This window comes from Denticeps clupeoides, chromosome 11 (assembly GCF_900700375.1).
Source record: "Denticeps clupeoides chromosome 11, fDenClu1.1, whole genome shotgun sequence".
In the NCBI taxonomy this organism is placed as follows: Eukaryota; Metazoa; Chordata; class Actinopteri; order Clupeiformes; family Denticipitidae; genus Denticeps; species Denticeps clupeoides.
The window spans coordinates 9999986-10020960 of NC_041717.1; the positions used below are offsets into that span (position 1 = coordinate 9999986).

Sequence of the window (20975 nt, forward strand, 5' to 3'; positions counted from 1 at the left end):
TTACTTTTTTCAGCTCAGCAGATTTCAAGCGTTAATCAAAACAGGTTAAATTAGTTAGATTAGGGAAATATAATAAAATATGTGTTTTGCGAGCATTGGAGAAACATAGCTGGCATAACCTGCTGCTGAGAATGTGGACCACTAGGTGGCAGCATTGTACGGCCCCAGTTTAAAAACAGCACGGGCTTTGCTGGAGCTCACTGCCCATGACGTGATCCGATGATCTGACCCACATGTTGCTGTTCATCCTCAGATAACATCAGTACTGTTTAGGTATAGGATTACTAGCAGGGTAGGGGTGGGTGTTAGCAAGAGTGCAGTGCCTGTGCTTCGTAAATCCAGTTGCGATGTGGAATTGGGATGATTGGAGCTTTAGAAGACGCTTCAGGACATCTTCATATTGAGAAGTCCTGATGATCAAAATGGTCAAAATTAAAGGCCCCTTATGCTCCCTTAAGACAGAACTTGCTTAACAAAAACAGACAAATAAATGAGCACATCATTTTGGAAACATGTTAAAAACCTTGTATAATACATATAATATGTATAATATATCCAGTTATTCAGTAATTCTACATTTAATCAGAACATCTTTTTGAAAATAATTCCATAATTCCATTGGGATGTCTTGAAAACGGTACTTTGTGCAGCACTGGATGCTTACGACACAACAGTGATTGGTTTGTGTGTGTGGGAAGTGTGCCTGTGTGCACAGTTAATTGAAAATACCTTTTATACGTTAGTCATTGCATACAGAGGAGCTTCAAAGGCCCTTTCAAAGCTGATTGCAAATGGCTGTAAATGAACAGATTGCCAACGACTGAGGTAAATGCTGCGTCAAACCCCTCAATATGCCTGCCATTCACTGTTTTCTAGGCGGTATTGGATTTCCTAAATTATTGCCTTCAAAGCAGTATGCCTTTACCAAAAGTATTGGAATGCAAAGAAGATGCAGGACCCACTCCCAATATAGTTATGCTTTAATGTAAAATTTAAAACCCTGTCCCAAAGGTCCCTGTCTGGCCTAAATAACGTGTCATGGGCTCGCCGCCAGCATCCACTTTGGCGTGTCTACTCCTACACAGCAGTGTTACTTGTCCACAACCTAATTTGTCCCAAAGTAGCTCAGCTTGATAATAGTCACGAGTCGTCTGCTTCTACACAGCATTACAACAAATATCATAAAATCACATTTTTATCACATAATTGCAGTGGCACATACATTGACATTCATACCGAGAAGCTGTCGCCTGGTTGATTCATTCTTGTTGTATTTTTCAATATTTTAATATGAAAAGCATCCTTTCTGAGAGCCCTGTGTTTTAAAGCACCTGGTTGACTAGTCACATCAAATATCACAAATCTTTAAATCTTATACATTACATGCCATATTCTGATTGGCACTGGCAATATGCACTTTGACACATTAGTTTTATTTTATGCTAATAATGGAAGATAACAACAATAATAGAAAAGAAATTCACCCATTCACCCATGTGCTTTCTGATTGTCAGATTTTATTCTTTGGACAGTACATTAATGATTCTGAATCTAAAGCATGAGTAGAGACTGAAGCCGTACAGGGCGGAGTGCTGAGTGTGCTGTGCTTTTGCTTATAAGCACTTGCGTGCTGCTGATACCCAGAGAAACATATAGATCGTAATATGTCTGTAATATGTAAGTAAAAAAAAATGTATTTAACAGTCACATCTGAAACTGTCCCCTGGTTGCCACTGTGTGATTTGTAATGGCGTCGGCTGAGTAGGCCACAGTGATGAATCCCTTTCAGTGTGAGTGAGTGAATAAGAAAAGTGTCACATCATGTATATATATATATATTTTTTTTTTTTTCATTTTTCCTTTTTAAAAGAGATTTAAAAAGTTCAGCATCATTGTTATATTTTACTCTACACTAAATCTATACATGCCAGTTTATGTATGTGCTCACGTCCAACCTGCTTCCCAATATTTTATCTCTGTCCAAGGCCCGGGGTGTCAGACATCATCAGATACAACCGCCGTGGCATTTTATCACAGGCGTCTGGTAATGGCAACGTTTACTTCTGAACAAAAATAACCATTTCTACAAAAAAATACTCAAATGATGTTATTATACAGCAGATATAGAACTCCTTTGACATATACAGATATAGGTTTTTCTCTTCCTGAATTTCCATGCGAAACCTGAATCTCAGCCACACAGACACACACACACACTCTCACACACACCGAAGAACACTGACACCCGCAGACCTTGAGCTCCTCATCCACAGCAGAGCGGGCACTGGTTCGGCCAGTGAGGAGATGGTGAAGTAGGAGTCTGTAGGAATTGGTAACTTGGCGTTAGTAGGCCTCAGCAGTGAGTACAGCCATGGATCTGCTAGTGAAGTCTGTTGGCTAAGTGCATTACTGACCTTTCCGTGGGTATAAACAACCAAAAAAAAAAAAAAAAAACTACAGGAAAAGTATAATATGACTTTAACACCTTACAGTGATTTTAATAGTTTTTTTGTTGTACTTTTTCTTATGAGTCCTTTTCAGCAGAGCCGTTTAGTGGCTTCTCATCTTCATGAAGGCGACTGTGAACCTTGAACCTCCCGTTCTGGAAGAGGAACAGTAATAAAAAGGAAAAAGCCACACTTCTGAGCGTCCCCGAGTAGGCGAGCACCGTGAGACAGGACGAGTGCTGGGTGGGGAGGAGAGGGGTTGGGAGTGGCGCCCCAGCCCTGTGGCCAACGAGCCCCTCGCCGGCCAGGCGTGCAGGTGGCCCTTGGTGGCCCCGCGAGGATCACCAGGAAGTTAATGCGGCCACGGCGTTGGCTAGAAGGCAGAGCAGCAGGGCGGCCGGGCTGAGGTAGGAGGCGCTGGCGCCATCACAGCCCTCTTCACTGTCGCAGCGCGGCTGTTCGCACAGGACGCCCTTGAACTCCGGCAGACACAGACACTTCTGGTTCTGGAAGCAGGTGCCGCCGTTCTGGCACAGCAGAAGCTCGTCGTCGCACATGTTGGCTGGTGCAGCAGGAGGAGGCAGAAAAAACATCCATCAGCATAACGCGGTTGGGAAAAAGAGGAAATGACCAAACATAATTCAGTTGTTCAATATTTTCACCGTTTTCCACCACACTAAGTAAGATAGATCTCGTTCGTGATGAAGATGAACTTGAAGCGGAGCTTTACTGTCATTTCAGCTACATACATGTTGGACGGTACATAGTGAAACGAAACAACGTTTCTCCGGAACCTGGTGGTACATGTAACGTTTAAACAACGTTACGTACTGACATAAAGTGCACGTGTGAGACGGAGACAAACTGAGCTACACAAAGTACAAACATGGGACCTGTGGACAAGGAGACAGACAGCGCTAAACAAGTGAAATGAATAATAAATGTGCAAAGTAAAATAGTGCAAATATTGCTGGGCGAAATGGAACGGTGCATTAATAGATAAGATTACAGACAGATAATATTACTCAGTATAACAGAGGTAGACCAGAGTGGAAAGTTCCTGACTGTTCAGGTGTCTGATGGCCTGTGGAAAGAAGCTATTGCACCGTCGACATCATCTCCCCAGCACACATAACACCTTTACACTGACTGAGTCAAGCACCCTAAACCGGTTCTAGAGCCAACTGGATATGCAGAACATGAGGACATGTTTTACATCACATTGCCGCTTTGTGTGAAATAAAAAAAAAAAGCGAGAAAGAGTTTTAGCGGGAAAACGTGGGTATAAATGAAAAACGGTGCAGATTACTATGTCGCAGTCCTCTTGTAGCGCCTTGCACTGTTGCTCTCGGGCGTATCTTACACTGAATTATTATCACTGCCTTGGGGTCTCTCACTTCTTCTTCTTAGTCTTCGTTTGTCACATGCAACATGCCACACCCCTTTCTGCCTGTTAGTTGCAGCACGTTCCTGGGGAAACTGCACATTGTCTTAACTCAAGGTGGTTGAGATGAGTAAAGAGTGTGAAATGCTGTCATCACACCAACCGAATGTAATTTCATAATTCATTATGTGTTCTGGCGAGTAAAAACCGAGGCAGTCGCCTAAATAAAACCTCTCTGTCTGTGTATCTGTATGTATTGTGCAGTAGTCAGGCGTCGCGGTGCTTACAGATGCAGCCTTGTTTCCAGTTGTAGCCGGGCAGGCAGTCGTCACACTTCTGCCCGGTGGAGCCTTCTCGGCACTGACAGTAGCCCGTCTCGTTGCAGCGAGCGTGCAGGGAGCCCAGCTGGTTGCAGTTGCATTCTGGAAACAGGGAAAACGCAACATGTGACAGGTCTCACACGCCACCTTTCACTGACAGTGCTACAGACAATGCTCCGCCCCTCCGGCCAGCGAGGGTCTCGGTAAGGTTTTCCGGCAGCCTGCTTTGGGCAGCGTGGGAACGCTGTTCTCCAGTAGATGTCAGTGCGCTGCTGCGTTGTCAGTCGTAAGTGTAACACGCCGTAGCTGCCAACAGGCTGCCGGCTTGTACTGTACAACAATCTGTCCAGCCTCGGGTAGCATAAGCCGAGTGCCGATTCTTCGCCATACTAGATATGGGCCACAATTAGGGATGTTTTATGGAAATGGTCGGTCTTGGTTGCGTTAATTAATACAGAATCCCTGGAAAGGCTGGGAGAACAGCAGGCTGAGGAGGATAAATGAGAAAATGAGCACAGGACCAATATGACTCGAATTCACTCTCTTTTAAATTTACTCAGTAAATCTAGTTCATGTAGTTATCTAATGTACAGCGATTTAACAACACTTTAAAACAATAATATATTTTTCTTTAAAGAGGAATACTGATGGATAAGTTTACCAAAATATTCATAGAATGTTGGAACATTTTTTATTTAGTGTTTGTTCATTTATTAATATACAGGGTGGGCCACTAATATGGCTACACCTTAATAAAATGGGAATGGTTGGTGACATTGAACACTTTTTATAAGTGGTCAGAAATTTGTAAATAACTCATGAAAGAATAAAGTTACGTTAAAACCATTTTAACCATTTCAGAAAGAAAAACTAGTAAACACATAAAAAAAAACAATGGATTTTAACCTCTGGACAATATGAATTGTTTTGGATATTTATATCTCAATAAAAGTGGCCTTGATATCAGTAGGTAAAAGTCGCACACAGCTTCAATGTGGATCAAATTAAGGAAAGGCGCTGCTGGAAAATGCTCTTCCAAACAGAAACCAATGGATGGATATAATGATGGGAATGAAACGGGGATCTGCACAATAGTACATGAAACTGACTACGGACCAATTATACAGGATTTTAATGCCACGCCTGTGCCTGCCAAGTCAGCCACAGCGTATAGAGCGCGAGGTTGCGTGACCTTTAAAAAACAAATAAATAAATAAAACAGCACCCATATAGAATTGCAACAACAATGTTACATATGGTCCAAGAATCCTGACTGACCTATGCAAACATTCTCATCGTCCAGTTCGGCTGAGGCATTCCGGAAGTATCCCAAGCGACAGTGCTGGCAGTTCTGCCCCCTAGTGTTGTGTTTACAGCTCACGCAGGTCACAATGTTGATAAAATCAATATAACTGCAGCGGTTCGAGTGACCGTAGCACTCGCAGTCTGACAGAGGAGAGAGGAGAGCACGGTTAGTTGAGGAACATGGACAGATTCAAACATGGACAAGGAAGGGAAAACTGTGGCAGGATTGCAGTTAAAGGAAGTGGCATAAAAAAAGCAGACAAGATAGAACCAACTGCGCTTCTCTCAAAAGGATGTTAGACACGTCAAAAGAAGCAATTCTCAAAGCCCCCATCCAGTTGTTTAATACATATCATTTCATCTTCTCCTCTGTTTGGGTGGTCTGAGAGATTAAATATTTATATGATGTTTTAAAGATGCTGATGTGCGGTAAAGACCTGCTGCGCAATGCTTCCAAGCAGCAGCGAGACCAGCAGCAAGAGCAGCTAATTAAAAATAAATGACCAATTACTCTGCAGATTGTCGAGGAGATGGAATAATGTTGAATAAATCACACTATTTCTCCAAACAGACATACACAACAAGCCAACAATTGACTGTTCGGTGATTATGTAATTATATATTTAGCACAATTGCGTCCAGTGATTGTTCATTCGCTGGGGCAGGACCGGAAAATCACATCTTATTACCTTACCTTGTGACATAAAGTGAGCAAAAACATGCAGTCAGGGGAAGAGAACAAAAGATGAAAGGGACAGAAAAGAGACAATGAAATGACAATTTCAAGTGACAATTTTTCCACAGTGCTTTATAATACTCGAAAACAAGACTTTAAGTCACAGTTTAGCATCCCAGAAGCTATAAACTGCTTCATTTATGACTTGTGCACAAATTCTTACCTTCAAATCTGATGTACGTTATCTTTGTCAGCTGGGTCCTGGGTCCACCAGGAATTAAAAGCTTCGCAACAGCTTGGAAAGTAACGTCCAGCTTTAGTAATGATTTCATTGTGACTAAGTGAACTATGACAACCACGGACGCACAAACACACATATACTAGTTAGCAAAAATGGGGCAGGTCAGAAGGAAATGACCCTGATTGTGTTTGCTCCTGATATGAGATGCTCTGAAGCAGTCACCGGCATCAACAGGAAAACCGCCTACAGAAGGACTGCTGCAACACATTTACATTTTCATTTACAGCATTTACCAGACGCCCTTATCCAGAGCGACTTACAATCAGTAGTTACAGGCACAGTCCCCCCTGGAGACACTCAGGGTTAAGTGTCTTGCTCAGGGACACGATGGTATTAAGTGGGGTTTGAACCTGGGTCTTCTGGTCCATAGGCCAGTGTGTTACCCACTAGGCTACTACCACCCTCCACCCACCCACCCACACACATGCGCGCGCACACACGCTTTCTCTGAAGATGCCGGAGTAATTATGCCAAAGCGGTGTCATTATTCCAGCTTCACAACAACTCAGACAGGGCATCCATCTCTATGGTAATATCATAACGGTACAGTGACGGAGCAACTGGGGACGCCACACTTCAGGCAGTGAAACTCCTCTGTGCTGTGCGGATACTGGCATGAATGGTCAGCAGAGGCAGCCTGATGGTTACACCTAATCCGTGTGTTCAGTGTGTGTCATTAAGAAGGACGCAGTCTGCACTCTTAACTCTTAATTTCCGGATATAAGATGTCTATCAAATATACTGAATTGACAGATTATAAAATGAACCCACACCCCCATTATAAAGCTAATTAAAACCTTTAAAATGTACAGTACAGGCCAAACGTTTGGACACACCTTCTCATTCAATATGTTTTGTTTATTTTCATGACCATTTACGTTGGTAGATTCTCACTGAAGGCATCAAAACTATGAATGAGCACGTGGAGTTATGTACTTAATAAAAAAAGGTGAAATACCTGAAAACATGTTTTATATTCTAGTTTCTTCAAAATAGCCGCCCTTTGCTCTGATTACTGCTTTGCACACTCTTCGCATCAAGAGGTCGTCACCTGAAATGCTTTTCCAACAGAGATGTTTACCACTCTGCTGTCCAGCTCACCCCAAACCATCTGGATTGGGTTCAGGTCCGGTGACTGTGGAGACCAGGTCTCCACTTTTTGTTAAGTACATAACTCCACATGTGTTCATTCATAGTTTTGAGAATCTACCAATGTAAATGGTCATAAAAATAAAGAAAACACATTGAATGAGAAGGTGTGTCCAAATTTTTGGCCTGTACTGTATAAAAATCAAATGTAAATGTTCATAGATCCTATAATAATTTCATATTTAACATTTCGAAAAATGACACCAGATAAAGCGAGAATAGAGGTTAGAGTGTAAAAGCTAAACTAGATTAAAGGCTAAAGACTATGCCACTGTCTAGTATGGGTAGTACTTAAGCAAATACAGAGGAAAATCTACTCAGGTAATACCTTTTTTCTCATAGTCTTTCTTTTCATCCTCCTTTTCTTTCTTTTTTTCATGCTTTCCCCTTTTCTCTTTGGCTCCCTTGCTCTCTTCCACTTTCTCAGAAGCTTCCTTGCTCTTCTCACTCTTTCCAGTCACTGAATACATTAATATTAAAATACAAAAATACAGCGAAACAGAAACATCATCCAACCTGTTTGCATTTATTGTTGAGTATGTTTGTGTTAGTGCCACTGTATTGTTGTACCTGATCTCTCTGTCACTCTTTCTGTGCCCTCTCGTACAGTTTCAGTTTTCTTCTTTTCTGAACCCTTTCGCTCAAGATCAGTTTCACTCTTATCACGACCTTCAGATTCTACCACAGCAGGCACTACATTAAGCACTGGATCGTTTACTGGAGGAGCTGGATTCATTTCTACTGATGCAGACTCAGTTACTGGGGGACCATCATCTGGAGGGACAGCACTGATTTCTACAGGGACTTTCTCAGGTTCTGCTGGAACATTGTTGGTTTCTGCAGGGACATTTACAGTTTTTGGAGGAACATTGTTGGGTTCTACAGGAACTTTCTCAGGTTCTAGAGGAACATTGTTGGGTTCTACAGGAACATTCTCAGGTTCTGGAGGAACATTGTTGGGTTCTACAGGAACTTTCTCAGGTTCTAGAGGAACATTGTTGGGTTCTACAGGAACTTTCTCAGGTTCTGGAGGAACATTGTTGGTTTCTGCAGGGACATTTACAGTTTTTGGAGGAACATTGTTGGGTTCTACAGGAACATTCTCAGGCTCTGAAGGAACACTGTTGGTTTCTGCAGGAACTTTCTCGGGCTCTGGAGAAACAGTTTTGGTCTCTACAAAAAGATTCTCGGATTCTGGAGGAACATTGTTTGTTTCTTCAGGAACTTTCTCAGGTTCTGGAGGAACAGTTTTTGTTTCTACAGAAACATTCTTGGGTTCTGGAGGAGCAGCATTGGTTTCAAAAGGAAAATTATCAGGATCTAGAGGAGATCCACTTGTTTGTACAGGAACATTGTTAGGTTCTAGGGGAGCAGCATTGGTTTCAACAGGAATGTTTTCAGGATCTGGAGGAGCAGAAACATCATCAGTTTCTGCAGGAACAACCTCAGTTGCTGCTGGAACACTTGTTTGTACAGGAACATTCTTAGGTTCTAGGGGAGCAGCATTGGTTTCAACAGGAATATTTTCAGGTTCTGGAGGAGCAGAAACATCATCAGTTTCTGCAGGAACAACCTCAATTGCTGCAGGAAAAGCATTGGTTTCTAGGGGATCCACATTGGTTGCTACAGGAAAATCCACTGCTACAGTTTCAGCTTCTGTTGGAACAGCAGCAGGTGAAGCAGCTTCAATTGAAGGAGTAACAGCATTTGTTCCCAGAATATCAGATTCAGCAACTTTTGGGACCACACCTGTTGTTGGTGAAGGAGCTTCATCAGTTGCTGGGAGTGCAGAATCAGTTGCAGTAGGAAGAGTGTCATTTGCAGGAAGAGGAAGAGCATCAGTTTCCGGAACAGCGCTGGTTGCTAAAGAACCAGCAATATTTGTAAAAAGACCAGCATCAGTCGTTGGAGTATTTGCTTCGGTACCAGCAGACGGTACCACATCTGCTCCAAGGGTTGATGTTGCACCCAAATCCAGTGCTGAAGTACCTTTGTCCACCCTCGTAGGATCTGCATCTGGAGCTGAGACCATGGTTCCCACCGCCATAGGTTCTGATTCAGAGGCCGCAGTGACGGTGTCAGATGGCACAGCTGCTGAGGTGACTGCTTCTGCTGGCGAAGTAACTGTAATTGTGCACACCAGAAATGTAACTGCAGAAGCAAGCATCTGAAATCTCAGATTTCACCCCTGTAAACATTGCAGATGCCTGGGAAGGGACTTTGCTGTCCGTAGACCTACCTACACGTATCGGGCAGATTCCCCGCTATCCGTTTTTCCAGTTAAGCAGAAATCGGATACGCTTGCCCTTACATCACTTCCTCTACCTCTCCCTTTTCTCAACTCCTCAAGGACAGACCAGTTTCCTGTTATGGTTTCATGTATCTATCACCCTCCAATGGGTTCAATAAATTGGCCTTTTTTGGCCTGCCTTACCATGACCTGGCTTCTTTTCAGCTGTGAAATATTTAGCAGCAGCTCATTCAATCGCTATTCAAAAATAGATCAAAACTGCTTGAGCTCTGGCCTTCAAGCGCAGCTCCACTCGTTATACCCTGTGCTCCTGAAGGAGATTGCGTTTCACAATAACAGCGTATTTAATGATTTATCGCTCCTGGCTTCCGATTGTATCCGCGGGCAACGGTTGCCATTTGTGCAGGCTGCTTTACAGTGAACCAGTATGCAACACACCACTGGATGTTGAACACCTGGTGCTTGCCATTAAAGGAGGCTGAAGGATGAAATGGAGAAAGATAAAGTATCAGCCCTTTGATTTTTTTTTGACTCCAGAAAAAAAATGTCAGGGCCGTTAATGTCACCCAGCAGAGGCAGCTGCTGCGGAACGTCCCACCGGTTCTGCATTTACAGTAAAAGACTTGAGCACAGCAGAGTGGCTTTACACCACTACACTTAAGAAATGGGGAACTGGGCAGGCCACTTACGGTGCACTTCCACCGGACCAAAAAAATCGCTCCCAAACCATTCAATGGAGCTCATCGGGAATCCATTTCAGGGATTATGGGACATCAGTCCAGTCACATAGTATGCACGTATGAAGCGTTGTGGGAAAGACAGTAATTGCCATTTGCTGCAAAGTTTATTTTGCACAAAGCTCTCTTCAAAAACAAAGAGTTGGCATGAAGCACTGAACCAATACAGAATTCAGCAGGCCACCAATATCCCAACTAGTTTATTTAAGGCCCCTTAATTAGTAGCATGTATGAGATCTGTCAATCATCCGCTGTTCGGGCTGACAGCAAGAATCACACACCAACAAAAAGTGTAGTTTGTTTTCCTTCTTTTACCGAGCGATTCGTTCTCATTTCTATCTATGAAAATTCCGGTGACACTGCGCTAAGTGGCAGTTTTTAAAAACAGTGGCCAGTGAGATTTAATACAAAAGTGTTAGAGAAGGAGCTGGAATGAATTCAGACATTAGTCAGTGTAAAGGACTGGAAAATTCCTCTGATCCAAGCTCCTTGAATGATGTCAGCAGGTCTCAGACCCAAGTGTGATCAGCATGGTGCACCGGCCACCGCCAGGTACCAGACGAGCCATCCTGCTCAAGGAGCTCGACACCTGGCAGCGTTAACTTGGCATCCTGGCGCATATTACCTTAATGACTGATTTAGCGCAGCAGTAATCATGTTTAATCTCCTGTGCTTGCGCTATCTCAGGAGAGAATATAACGCGGTATTGCTGCCATCAATCACGCTTCTCTCAAGGTCCGCAGAACCCCGCGAAAGCCACGCGTCTGCTTGTTTAGACAGTTAGAAATGCAGATGTGGAAACATTTATCACGAGCGCGACGCACAAGTGATAACTCTATAAATGCCAATAAAATCTTATGAGCCTCATGGTCAAAATTGCATTCAAATAGCCTACCACTGCGTGTTTAGGATGCAATTATCATGAGACACTCCAGGGTGGGTGACATATTAAAGGAAAAACCTACATAAATGGTCTCATAAAGGTTTTGAGCACCATGAGTCAAATCTTCTGGAGAGATGGGCACTATTGTTTCATTAGACATTCTCTCATTTGGTATTTGGATGAAGGTGGTGTTGAATCATAAGATTTACATCCTTTTCAAAATCATCTGCCTATCCCTCCTGTCATCCAGATAGAAATGCTTTATAAGGTGATAAAGGTGATCTCCCTAAGTCTCACCAAAAAAACGTCATGTGCTATTCTGTGCAGGCCCGTTCCTGAACCGAAAAAAAGCCCCTAAACCTTACTACATTTACATTTACATTTACAGCATTTATCAGACGCCCTTATCCAGAGTGACTTACAATCAGTAGTTACAGGGACAGTCCCCCCCTGGAGCAACTTAGGGTTAAGTGTCTTGCTCAGGGACACAATGGTAGTAAGCAGGATTTGAACCTGGGTCTTACGATTCACAGGCGAGTGTTCTACCCACTAGGCTACTACCACCCACAAATAGTGTTGTTGTTGTCAACTACATTTTTTTTATATCAACGAACCTTCACGACATGACGAATACAAGATGAGATGCAGCGTAAATGCAGGTCATGTGACCATGACTATATATGATATATAAATACATCATGTAATATTGTTGACTAAATGTGGTTTTCAAAATAAAAACTATACTACAGTGTCTCTTCCTTTTCGTTAACAAGATGAGACATTATTTGCTAAGACTAACAGTTTGAAACTAAAACTAAAATGAAGACAGGCAGGCCTATCATCACAAAAATGCCCCTTCTCCCCTGGAATCACTCTCTCTTCGTTTAGCATGCTGTAGATTTGTGCATGGCACTAGCTTCAACCATAGGCATGTGTGTGTCTGTCTCATGCAGACTGGAGCATCAGCAATGAAAGTGAAGAGAGCAAAGCTCAGAGGCCCGTTCTGTTCGGCTTGAAGCGCCGCTCGACAGAGCTGTCATCCCGTCCTGCACACTCGCACTGGGAGGAATCCGCCCTGAATCGGTTTCTCACTTCTGGTTTGATCCGGCGCCATAGACAGCGACCAGTCCTCCACTCAGAACTGACTACAGTTCAAAGGCGTCAGATTGCATGCATTTTTCCCCCTTCTTTCATTCCCTACCCTTCTTGCCTGTTTTTTTTTTCTTTTTTTCACGCTCGCTCCTCGTCTCCTTTGCCTGTCTCTTTCTGTCGCTGCTCCTCCTTCGTTTTCTCGGTGTATTTCAATGATCTTGAGAGCTATGAGTCAACGAAACGGCGAGCCAAAACCGAACAGACGAGGTGTTTGTATCCATCTTAAGTCTTACACCATGTTGCTTTTATGCTCACAAGCAGGAAAATTGAACGTTCTTTGCATACAACTCCACCAAAACGTCTACTCTGACCCAGAAAGCTGCACTTTCCCTGTCTGAACACGCACCAAAACAAGACATTTCTGAGAGAATCTGGACTTACCTTCCTGGTCCTTGCCCACCGATGAAGCTGAGGAAGAGGTCATGGTCACAGCTAGACTATCTGTCTGGGCGGTTGCTGTGGAATCTGGCACTGTGGTTTGGCCTGTTGCCACAAGCAACACTTGAGGGAACAATTTGAGAGAATTGACAAAGCAAGTAGGTAAGCCAGCAACAGAAAGGCAGGAGGGAACTACATAAAGTGCCTCCTTGTTCTCGCCATTCAAGTTGGAAAACATCAATGAACTTCATATTTATTCAATGGAATAGTCACAAGCACAGAACCCTAGTAACGCACATTGTCTATAAAAACTATGGTAATAGTACTGATGAACAGTATATGCTACACAGTCCAACATTTTATGGGCGGTCAAGCCAATTTCTAATTTCTAATTATCTCATTTCCTCTGGTGCTTCAGAAAAAAATACATTTTTTGCGTGTCACTTGTCCCTGTAATTATTATTATACTATTCATCTGATCATATTTACACCACTTTTGACAGATTGATTTAATATGTGATGGAAATTTAAAACTGTGATATACATAGAGCACCCATATGTTGTTGGAGCCGACTACTCTACTCCATCTGCGCTACGGACAATAATTTGGCCTTGAGATGCCCCACCTGCTGGATCAGTGAGGGGGTCAGGTGGCGGCGCCCTGCCTGTGGGCTCGGCGGCTCCAGGCGTGACTCCGGGGAGGGCACTGTCATCTGGACAGCGGAGAGACGGGTCTGAGCACTTAAGCCCCGAGATCAAACACATTCTCCACACCGTCAGCCACAGTTACATTTACACCTCGTCTACACTAGCACCACCGAACACACAGGGGTCACCTTCCAGGGGACAAAGTGTACACACACACACACACACACACACACACAAAAACAATCCGCTCTCGCAAGCGCACACACACAGACACACTTACCCCATGTGTACTCTCTGACTCTAACCTAATTATGTATCATTATCCCGTGTGCCAAATGTAATAAATAAGACAAATCGATGCGTCTACATGCCTCCCTAATACAGCAGCAGGCGGGTGTTTCCCACTTTGTGTGAGGATGGCCGACTCCGGTAACATGAGGCTGATGCTGATGGGGCCATTGAGATTCAGTGGAGGGCTCTCGGGCTGCTGTACTCTTCGCCACTGTCTGGCACGCTGATGTTTCATTAGTTATGTGTCCCTCCCCAGAGCCTTGTAATTACTGCATGGTCAGAGGGACAGGCACCCAATTCGGCACCCAGTCAGCATGCTAACTGTTGCCAGTCCAAAATGGAAGATTTCATGTGAAGCTTGGACACATTTAAAATGGATTGCATTTGTGGGTAAATTGCATATATGTAAGCATGACTGTGATATGTCACTGTGTGCTCAGTGTTCCTGCTTGTGTCCTCTCACTACTTGACCCTGAGTGCCTCCAGTGAAACTGTCCCTGTAACTACTGATTGTAGGTGGCTCTGGATAAAGGGATCTGCTAAATGCCATAAATGTAAATGTACTGGATCTATGTCACTTAGAGATATTAGATAGAGACATGAAACATACTGCATAGCTGTTTAATGTCTAGTTTACTACATTGGCCTCCTTTGCTATATACAGATTGTATAGAATATAACAAATGAATATGTAGTAAGTGGAGACCAGTCAGTGATTCCATGCTATTTTGGTGGCTCACATGGTCCTTTTGTTATCCCCTGCATTGCTGTTTAGAAAAGCAGGTCCCTCTTCTGCAGTGGAAAACATGTATTATTGGAGTACAGGCCTCGTGTGTGATGGTACATAGGATTAAAATGTACCTGCATCTGGCAGTTTGCTTGTGTGTGTGTGTGTGTGTGTGTGTGTGTGTGTGTGTGTGTGTGAGAGGGGGGACGACGTTTGGGGTGGAGTCTAAGTGGGCGTGAGGCTTTGAGTTCTGGGGCTTAAGGATGGCATAGGATAGTGCAGAGATCAGCAGTGAACATGTCACGACTGCTGTGTTGACCAGTAGGCTAACTAGCAGGTCCTGGGATCCGGATTTCCCTCCACCACCACCCCCCTCAGCACACCATCTGTCACCATGGCCTACTATCTGACAAGCGATAAGGCTTCCTAAATGCCAGCTTGTTAATCTAGATCAGAGAACACTCTCAGCCATGTGGTGGGAGTGTGTGTGTGTGTGCGTGCGTGTGTATGGACAGAGGGAAATCTTTCTCTTAAAGAAGGCATTTTTTTGGCAAGATTTTTTTTTGTGGTGGCGGGGGAATAGAGAGCGGTCATAGGGTAAGATTTTACTCATGAGTAAATTCCTAATACACAACCTTGCTTTCCTTTGCAATTTCTCTTTACTTGCAGCCATTAATTACATCTGGGTCATTTAAATGTGTTTGGCCCAAAATAACACACATAATTGGTCTGCAACCCTCCATGTGTGATGAATAACTAAATTCACATGGAACGGGGGTGAAATGAGAATGCAGCGACCAACTGGGCCACCACAAGTTGTGCAGGGTCAGGCGTAATTAAGACATGATTTACTGCGGCTCACGTATGCCGTCTAATTTTATTACACTACTAAGTAAAGTGATGTAAACCTCAGCAGGCTCCTTCCCTAACTAGTCTCGGCTGCAAGGGAGTGTTTCGAACACTGCCCTGGCCTGCTAGATGTGTCCGAGTTATTTTGGCTGAGACGGGATAAACATTCATCATCCGTTCCTCCAACCAATCCCAACTTTCTCTGGGCCCTCACACTGGTATTTTAGTCACAGCTGCCAGTCTAACCTTGGAGAGCAGCGCTTAAGCTCCATAAGGCAATGATAAATTATATCACAGGGGTGCACACAGTTCTGGATCAGCAAGGATAGGATGTGCCATTATCATTATAGCTCTTTAGTTAATCATAAACCTAAACCTAATCATTTATGTAGTATTAAATCTGGGAATAAAATTGCATTTCATGCACAAAAGAAATACTGAGAAATATTGAGAAATCTCAGTATTCTCTGTATAAACCAGTCATTATATTTGGGTCAGTTGCAGAAGGTCAGATAAAAAGCATTAGTAAGATGTAATCTAAAGTTTAAGGATGTGCAGTGCTTGAGCACAGCACTGAACAGCAATGTATGCATTCGTATGTTTCACAGGTAGCCTGATCTGTGAGTGACACAAACGTCTCATAAAAATGACTGCAACAGACAGCACCATCTGTAAGTTGGCATTGTTATTTAATTATTCTAAAAAAGAGAGGAAAAAGGTTCACTTTCAGCTGCACGTTCAATGCAAATAAAACCTCTGCATGTGTGATTTTTTTATTTTTTTTTACAGAAAAGCTGCCGTGAAATATGGCCTTTCAGGCTGAAGGGACTAAAATGTTTTTCACTTAGGATTAGTGATTAGTGCAACTGTGGAGGGTCCTAATGAGCAAAAATACAATTTCTTAAATATTATTGCTCAAGCAGTACTGCTATTAGCTTCAAAAATGTTAAGGATGAGCAAAAAATCCCACAAGGTATAAATTACTTAACATGTTGTGTTTAGCAATTAATTTATCATATTACATCAGAAAAGGGAGAAGCTTAGGACAGATAACCAGATTTTATGTTAATCGGGACCTCGAATCTCCTGTGGAGACTAGAGCAACTAATTTTTTCAGTGTGAGAAGCATCTTCTCTTGGACAACAAAACTATCCACATAGGGGACATGTTAATATCCAGGCTTTTGATTCAGTTTGTTTTAATATCAGCTGCATGAATTCCTTGCTTGACTGTCACACCGTCAGACTTGTAACGCACCAATAATCCATCTAAGCATTCAAATCTGAGCCATGCAACCAAAAAAAAAAAAGCGAGACACGGATAAGCTCCCCTCTCGAAGGTATGAAATGTGGGTCAAAAGGACCTTTGGTTGATTCTATAATTCTTTATGACAACTGAGTACAGTGACACATTGGCATTCAATATGCTATGGATGATAAAGTGAAAATGAACAAGTTTCCCTTCTGGCCTAAAAATATTTCAAGTGCTCATGAAAGTTTAAGCACGTGCAAGGCTGAGCTAGGACATCAGCAGCAGCAGCAGCAGCAGCAGCAGCCTTATTCAGGGTTTGTTATGTAACTAGGGCTGACTTTTAAAAAAAGAAAAAGCTGGTGGTCAGAAAGCGCTGAGTCACGGATACTCAAATCACTGACAGGGACCCTCAGAGAGTTTACGGAGTGACACAAGTACTTTCCGGACAGACGTTCGTTACTGCAGTAGAATGACAATTTCGCCAATGACAAGAGGAACCCACTTATCTGATGCACTTATCCCTAGACTAATTGCAGGTTAATTCCCCCTGGGGCCATGAAGGGTCAAGTGTATTGAAAGATTTTTAAGATTTAATAGACCATCAGGCAACAGTTCTCAAAAGTCAGCCACATCTCCCTGTCTTCTCAGATTAACAGAACGTGGACTCTGTATATTTAATTTGGGAGATTCATTATCAGTAATCCCTTTAAATTTAGGCCGACGGTGGCTTTCCAGTTCGGTGTGAGAAGCTTAAAAGCATTCACATCTATAAGCTGCTGTTGTGACTAATGTTTCGAGGGCGCTGGGCACCGCAGGCAGCTGAGCTCCCTTGCTGACGGCCCAGGGGAGGCCTGGAGTGTGGGTCGGGGCGGCTGTGGACAGGGGGTGATGAAGTGGTTCCACTCGGCTTAGCTGCACTCACTGGTCAGAGGTTAGAGTGTGAAACTGCCCGTGAAGCTTAATCTGATGCTGTGATACGCTCTGTGGGCCACATTTATAATGCACAGTCCACGCTATATTTTTACCTTTGTCGGGAATTGCTGCTTCACATAGCGAAACACACACACACACACACACACACCAGTATATAAATGTAGAGAGCTAGATAGCTACAGATAAATAAATAAAAAAAATATATATATATAGTTATATAGTTAGCTATATAGTTATATAGTTAGCTATATAGTTATATAGTTAGCTATATAGTTATATATTTATAACTATATAAATATAGTTATAAATCGGATTCAGTGCAGGGTCTCAATGCTGATATATTCCTTGTAGCTGTTAGAATTGTACTCCCATGTACCAATAAATCAGTCACTGATCACGACCACTCTGGTCACTACAGTTCACAGCTCACCAACGGTCCAACCTGCTACTGTGGAAGCCGACGTCACAGAGACACCAGACTGAGTGGCTTGTGGGTCAGTCGGCTGTGCGTCTGAGGGCTGTGGCACAGGGGACAGTGATGTGCCTGTGGGCTGTGCCGCCGTAGACAGCAGTGTCGGTGCCGTCACCACCATAATCGGTGTTGTGGTGGGTACGGTGACCGGAAGTGATGCTGGGGGGCAAATGCATTATATAAAGTTTTATTAGAAACTGAGTGCATTGTAGCAAATGAATGGCTGCACAAACCTACAGATTGTTGTCTGTTTGTTATTTTACTGCTGAGAACGGCAATAATTTGATAGAATGGGATTTAGGCAGAAAAGAAAGTCTCAAACAGCACTTCCTCTTTCCCTTCCCCTTCATCTCCCTTCCCAGAACTGGGGAGCGTCTCATCTGCTCAGCAGGGGCTCCTGCTCTGTAGCGTCCTTCTGGTGTGCTGCTCCGTGCTATCGCGCCGCTTCGTACGCACTGCCGAATCTACACCGCCGGAGAATCAAAAAACATCCTCCCCTCCCATTCACCGGTTGGCCTTTATCTAACAGCTCGCTGAATAACAACAACAACAACAACGGTGGCGGCACGAAGGCATCTTTTTTCTTTCCGTTTTTTATTAATCCGTCTCCGTCCGCCTTGTATCAGAGCACCATATCTAAGAGAGAGAGAGAGAGAGAGTAACTGTGGAAAAAATGTCTCGTGAGTTTCACGGCTGTGATGAATGGAACACAGGGAAATATCGGATGGCTTGTTGCTGATGAATGGCCAGGACGATGACAGTGATGGTCAAAAAAAAATCAGAAGGGACAGAAAATGACAGCCAATCGCCTTGCAGGTTACTTACTGCCGACAGAACCAGCCGCTTCACCTGTGAGAAAGAGAAGGAGAGGTTTACTTTTTTGAGAAAATGCTGTTTATTTATAATATTTATTTATACATCTAAAGAGAGTGCAACCTGGCAACCTGGCTGGGGGCCTTTCAGTATTCCATGCGTAATGTATTATAAAAATTGTTTAAAATTAATAAATAAATGAATATGATAACACAGCCACCTGGTTTTTCTGTATCGAGTGGTACGCACACTGCGGTACCGAGCTGTTTACTTTATGTATTTATGTACGTCTCCCATTCTCCCACATTCAGCGCGTCTGCCTGCGCTTTCCCAGGGAGCTGACAGCATCTAAAGGGCTGATGCAGTTCTCTATGGGTGTGGGTGCCCCAGATTCCCATTCTGTCATTAGCACCTCCTTGCCAAGGTCTTGCTATACATACAAACACACTCCTGTACTCAGATCAGCATTACGACCATCTGCATGGTAATATGTAAGTAATGAGTATGGCTCCCTCATGTCTCTGAGACATGGACCATACCAACATCTCTGAAGGTGTTCTGTGGTACCTGGCACAGTGGTTAGCAACAGTGGTGGGAGGGCTAGTGCATTTTTCTAGTACATTTTACAGATGCTCAGATCACGACCTCTTTGTCGTTGGTCTTAACTGCTATTAGAGACAACAACTTCCATCGTGCATGGTGTACAACAGCTTTTGTATTGAAGACAAAGTAATGTGACCCAGCTAGGCCACATTTTCCTGATATTTACTTGAAGAACTGTATGTTTTCTTGCTGCCTAATATATCTAGAAGGCACGAATGAATGTTCTTCTCTTGACCCCTCAATGATTTCAGTGTTGTGGGCACAGGGTATTTACAGGTGTTGGGGGATCCGTTGGGCCTGGGCACATAGGAGCCCGGCTTCCAGGATTTGGCTTTGAAGCCCTTTTCGCAGCGGCCGCAGTCCTGCCCCGTGGTGTTGTGCTCGCACTCGCACTGCAGGCTCCCGTCACGGAAGGTGCACTGGCCGGCGTGAAGGTTGCACTTGCACCTGCGAGGAGAGCCACAGGGTCAGAAAGCCCAAACCTGGCAAAACGGGTGCCACACATATGCAGACAGACACGCTCCTTGACCTTTTGCCCTGTGTGTGTTTGGTCAATAGGATGCTTTAGATGTTAAAGCAATGTTACTTAGAGGTAGAGTTAATGCTAGGAGATTGCTCTACATTATTAATCGCATGAGGAAGCCCACAGATGGCTGGGGGTGAGATCCCACCCCCTGCGGAGTTGAAGAGGGAGGAGAAAATAAAGAATCACTGTTCCAGGAAAGAGTCCGTCGGAGGAGGGGAAACACCGAGTCACTCAGGGGTCTGGTAGGGGAGGTTGAGTGATGATAATGACGCGTAATAGGTGAGAATGGGCGAGACTGAGATGGCCTCTGCAAGTCAGTTCCCTCTATTGCATTACAGAGAAGGCGAGACTTTATGAGAAAAATTCTGCCGAGCCGCACGCGGCAAAGTGGTTTCCGCCGCACTCCGGTCTCCTCCCGCTACGCTTCGGCCACCCTTTGATTGCGAGATTTGCGGGATGACCGAGATTAAGGTGGCCCAGAGAGGAAAGCGGGTTAGTATGGAAATTATGACTTTTAAAATTACAATCTTCATAACCAAATGAGTGAGTGAAAATCCCAATACATTTTGTTCCACTGGAATGAGCAGCCTTCCATTTGCATGAAATATTCATGGGCCTGACCTGAATATCTCCACACGGACACCCTTTACCAAGAGCTATATTGAGGTCATACCATGCTTATGAGTATTTGCTTGCTTGTCTCCACATGCCAAGTTGCCCAGGTCCAAAAGTTTTCTTAGCCTGATGTGAGAGATAATTGGTTTATTGAAAAAAAAAAAAACTGCCTTTGGCTAAAAACACACATTTTTTTTTATCATAACTAAACCTTACAAAATCAATAGATACCAATATTGAATATGTACTGTCAGGTGAATATGA

The 20975-nt window shown here is 43.6% G+C and overlaps 1 protein-coding gene across 12 annotated transcripts in view; it reads right to left on the reverse strand.

The window, feature by feature from the left end:
• Positions 1–1497: 1497 nt before the first annotated feature.
• Positions 1498–20975, reverse strand: part of ntng2a (netrin g2a) — a 45029-nt gene continuing 25551 nt past the window's right edge. For 5 of the 12 annotated variants that reach the window (XM_028995377.1, XM_028995376.1, XM_028995374.1 and 2 more), the window contains 5 exons: positions 19845–20017; positions 18980–19003; positions 5430–5597; positions 4119–4253; positions 1498–3009 (listed from right to left, as the gene is read on the reverse strand). In XM_028995377.1, coding sequence (XP_028851210.1) covers positions 2789–3009; positions 4119–4253; positions 5430–5597; positions 18980–19003; positions 19845–20017 — 721 coding nt within the window. In that variant the 3' untranslated portion in view covers positions 1498–2788. The other 7 variants (XM_028995373.1, XM_028995371.1, XM_028995372.1 and 4 more) reach the window with 7 other exon arrangements.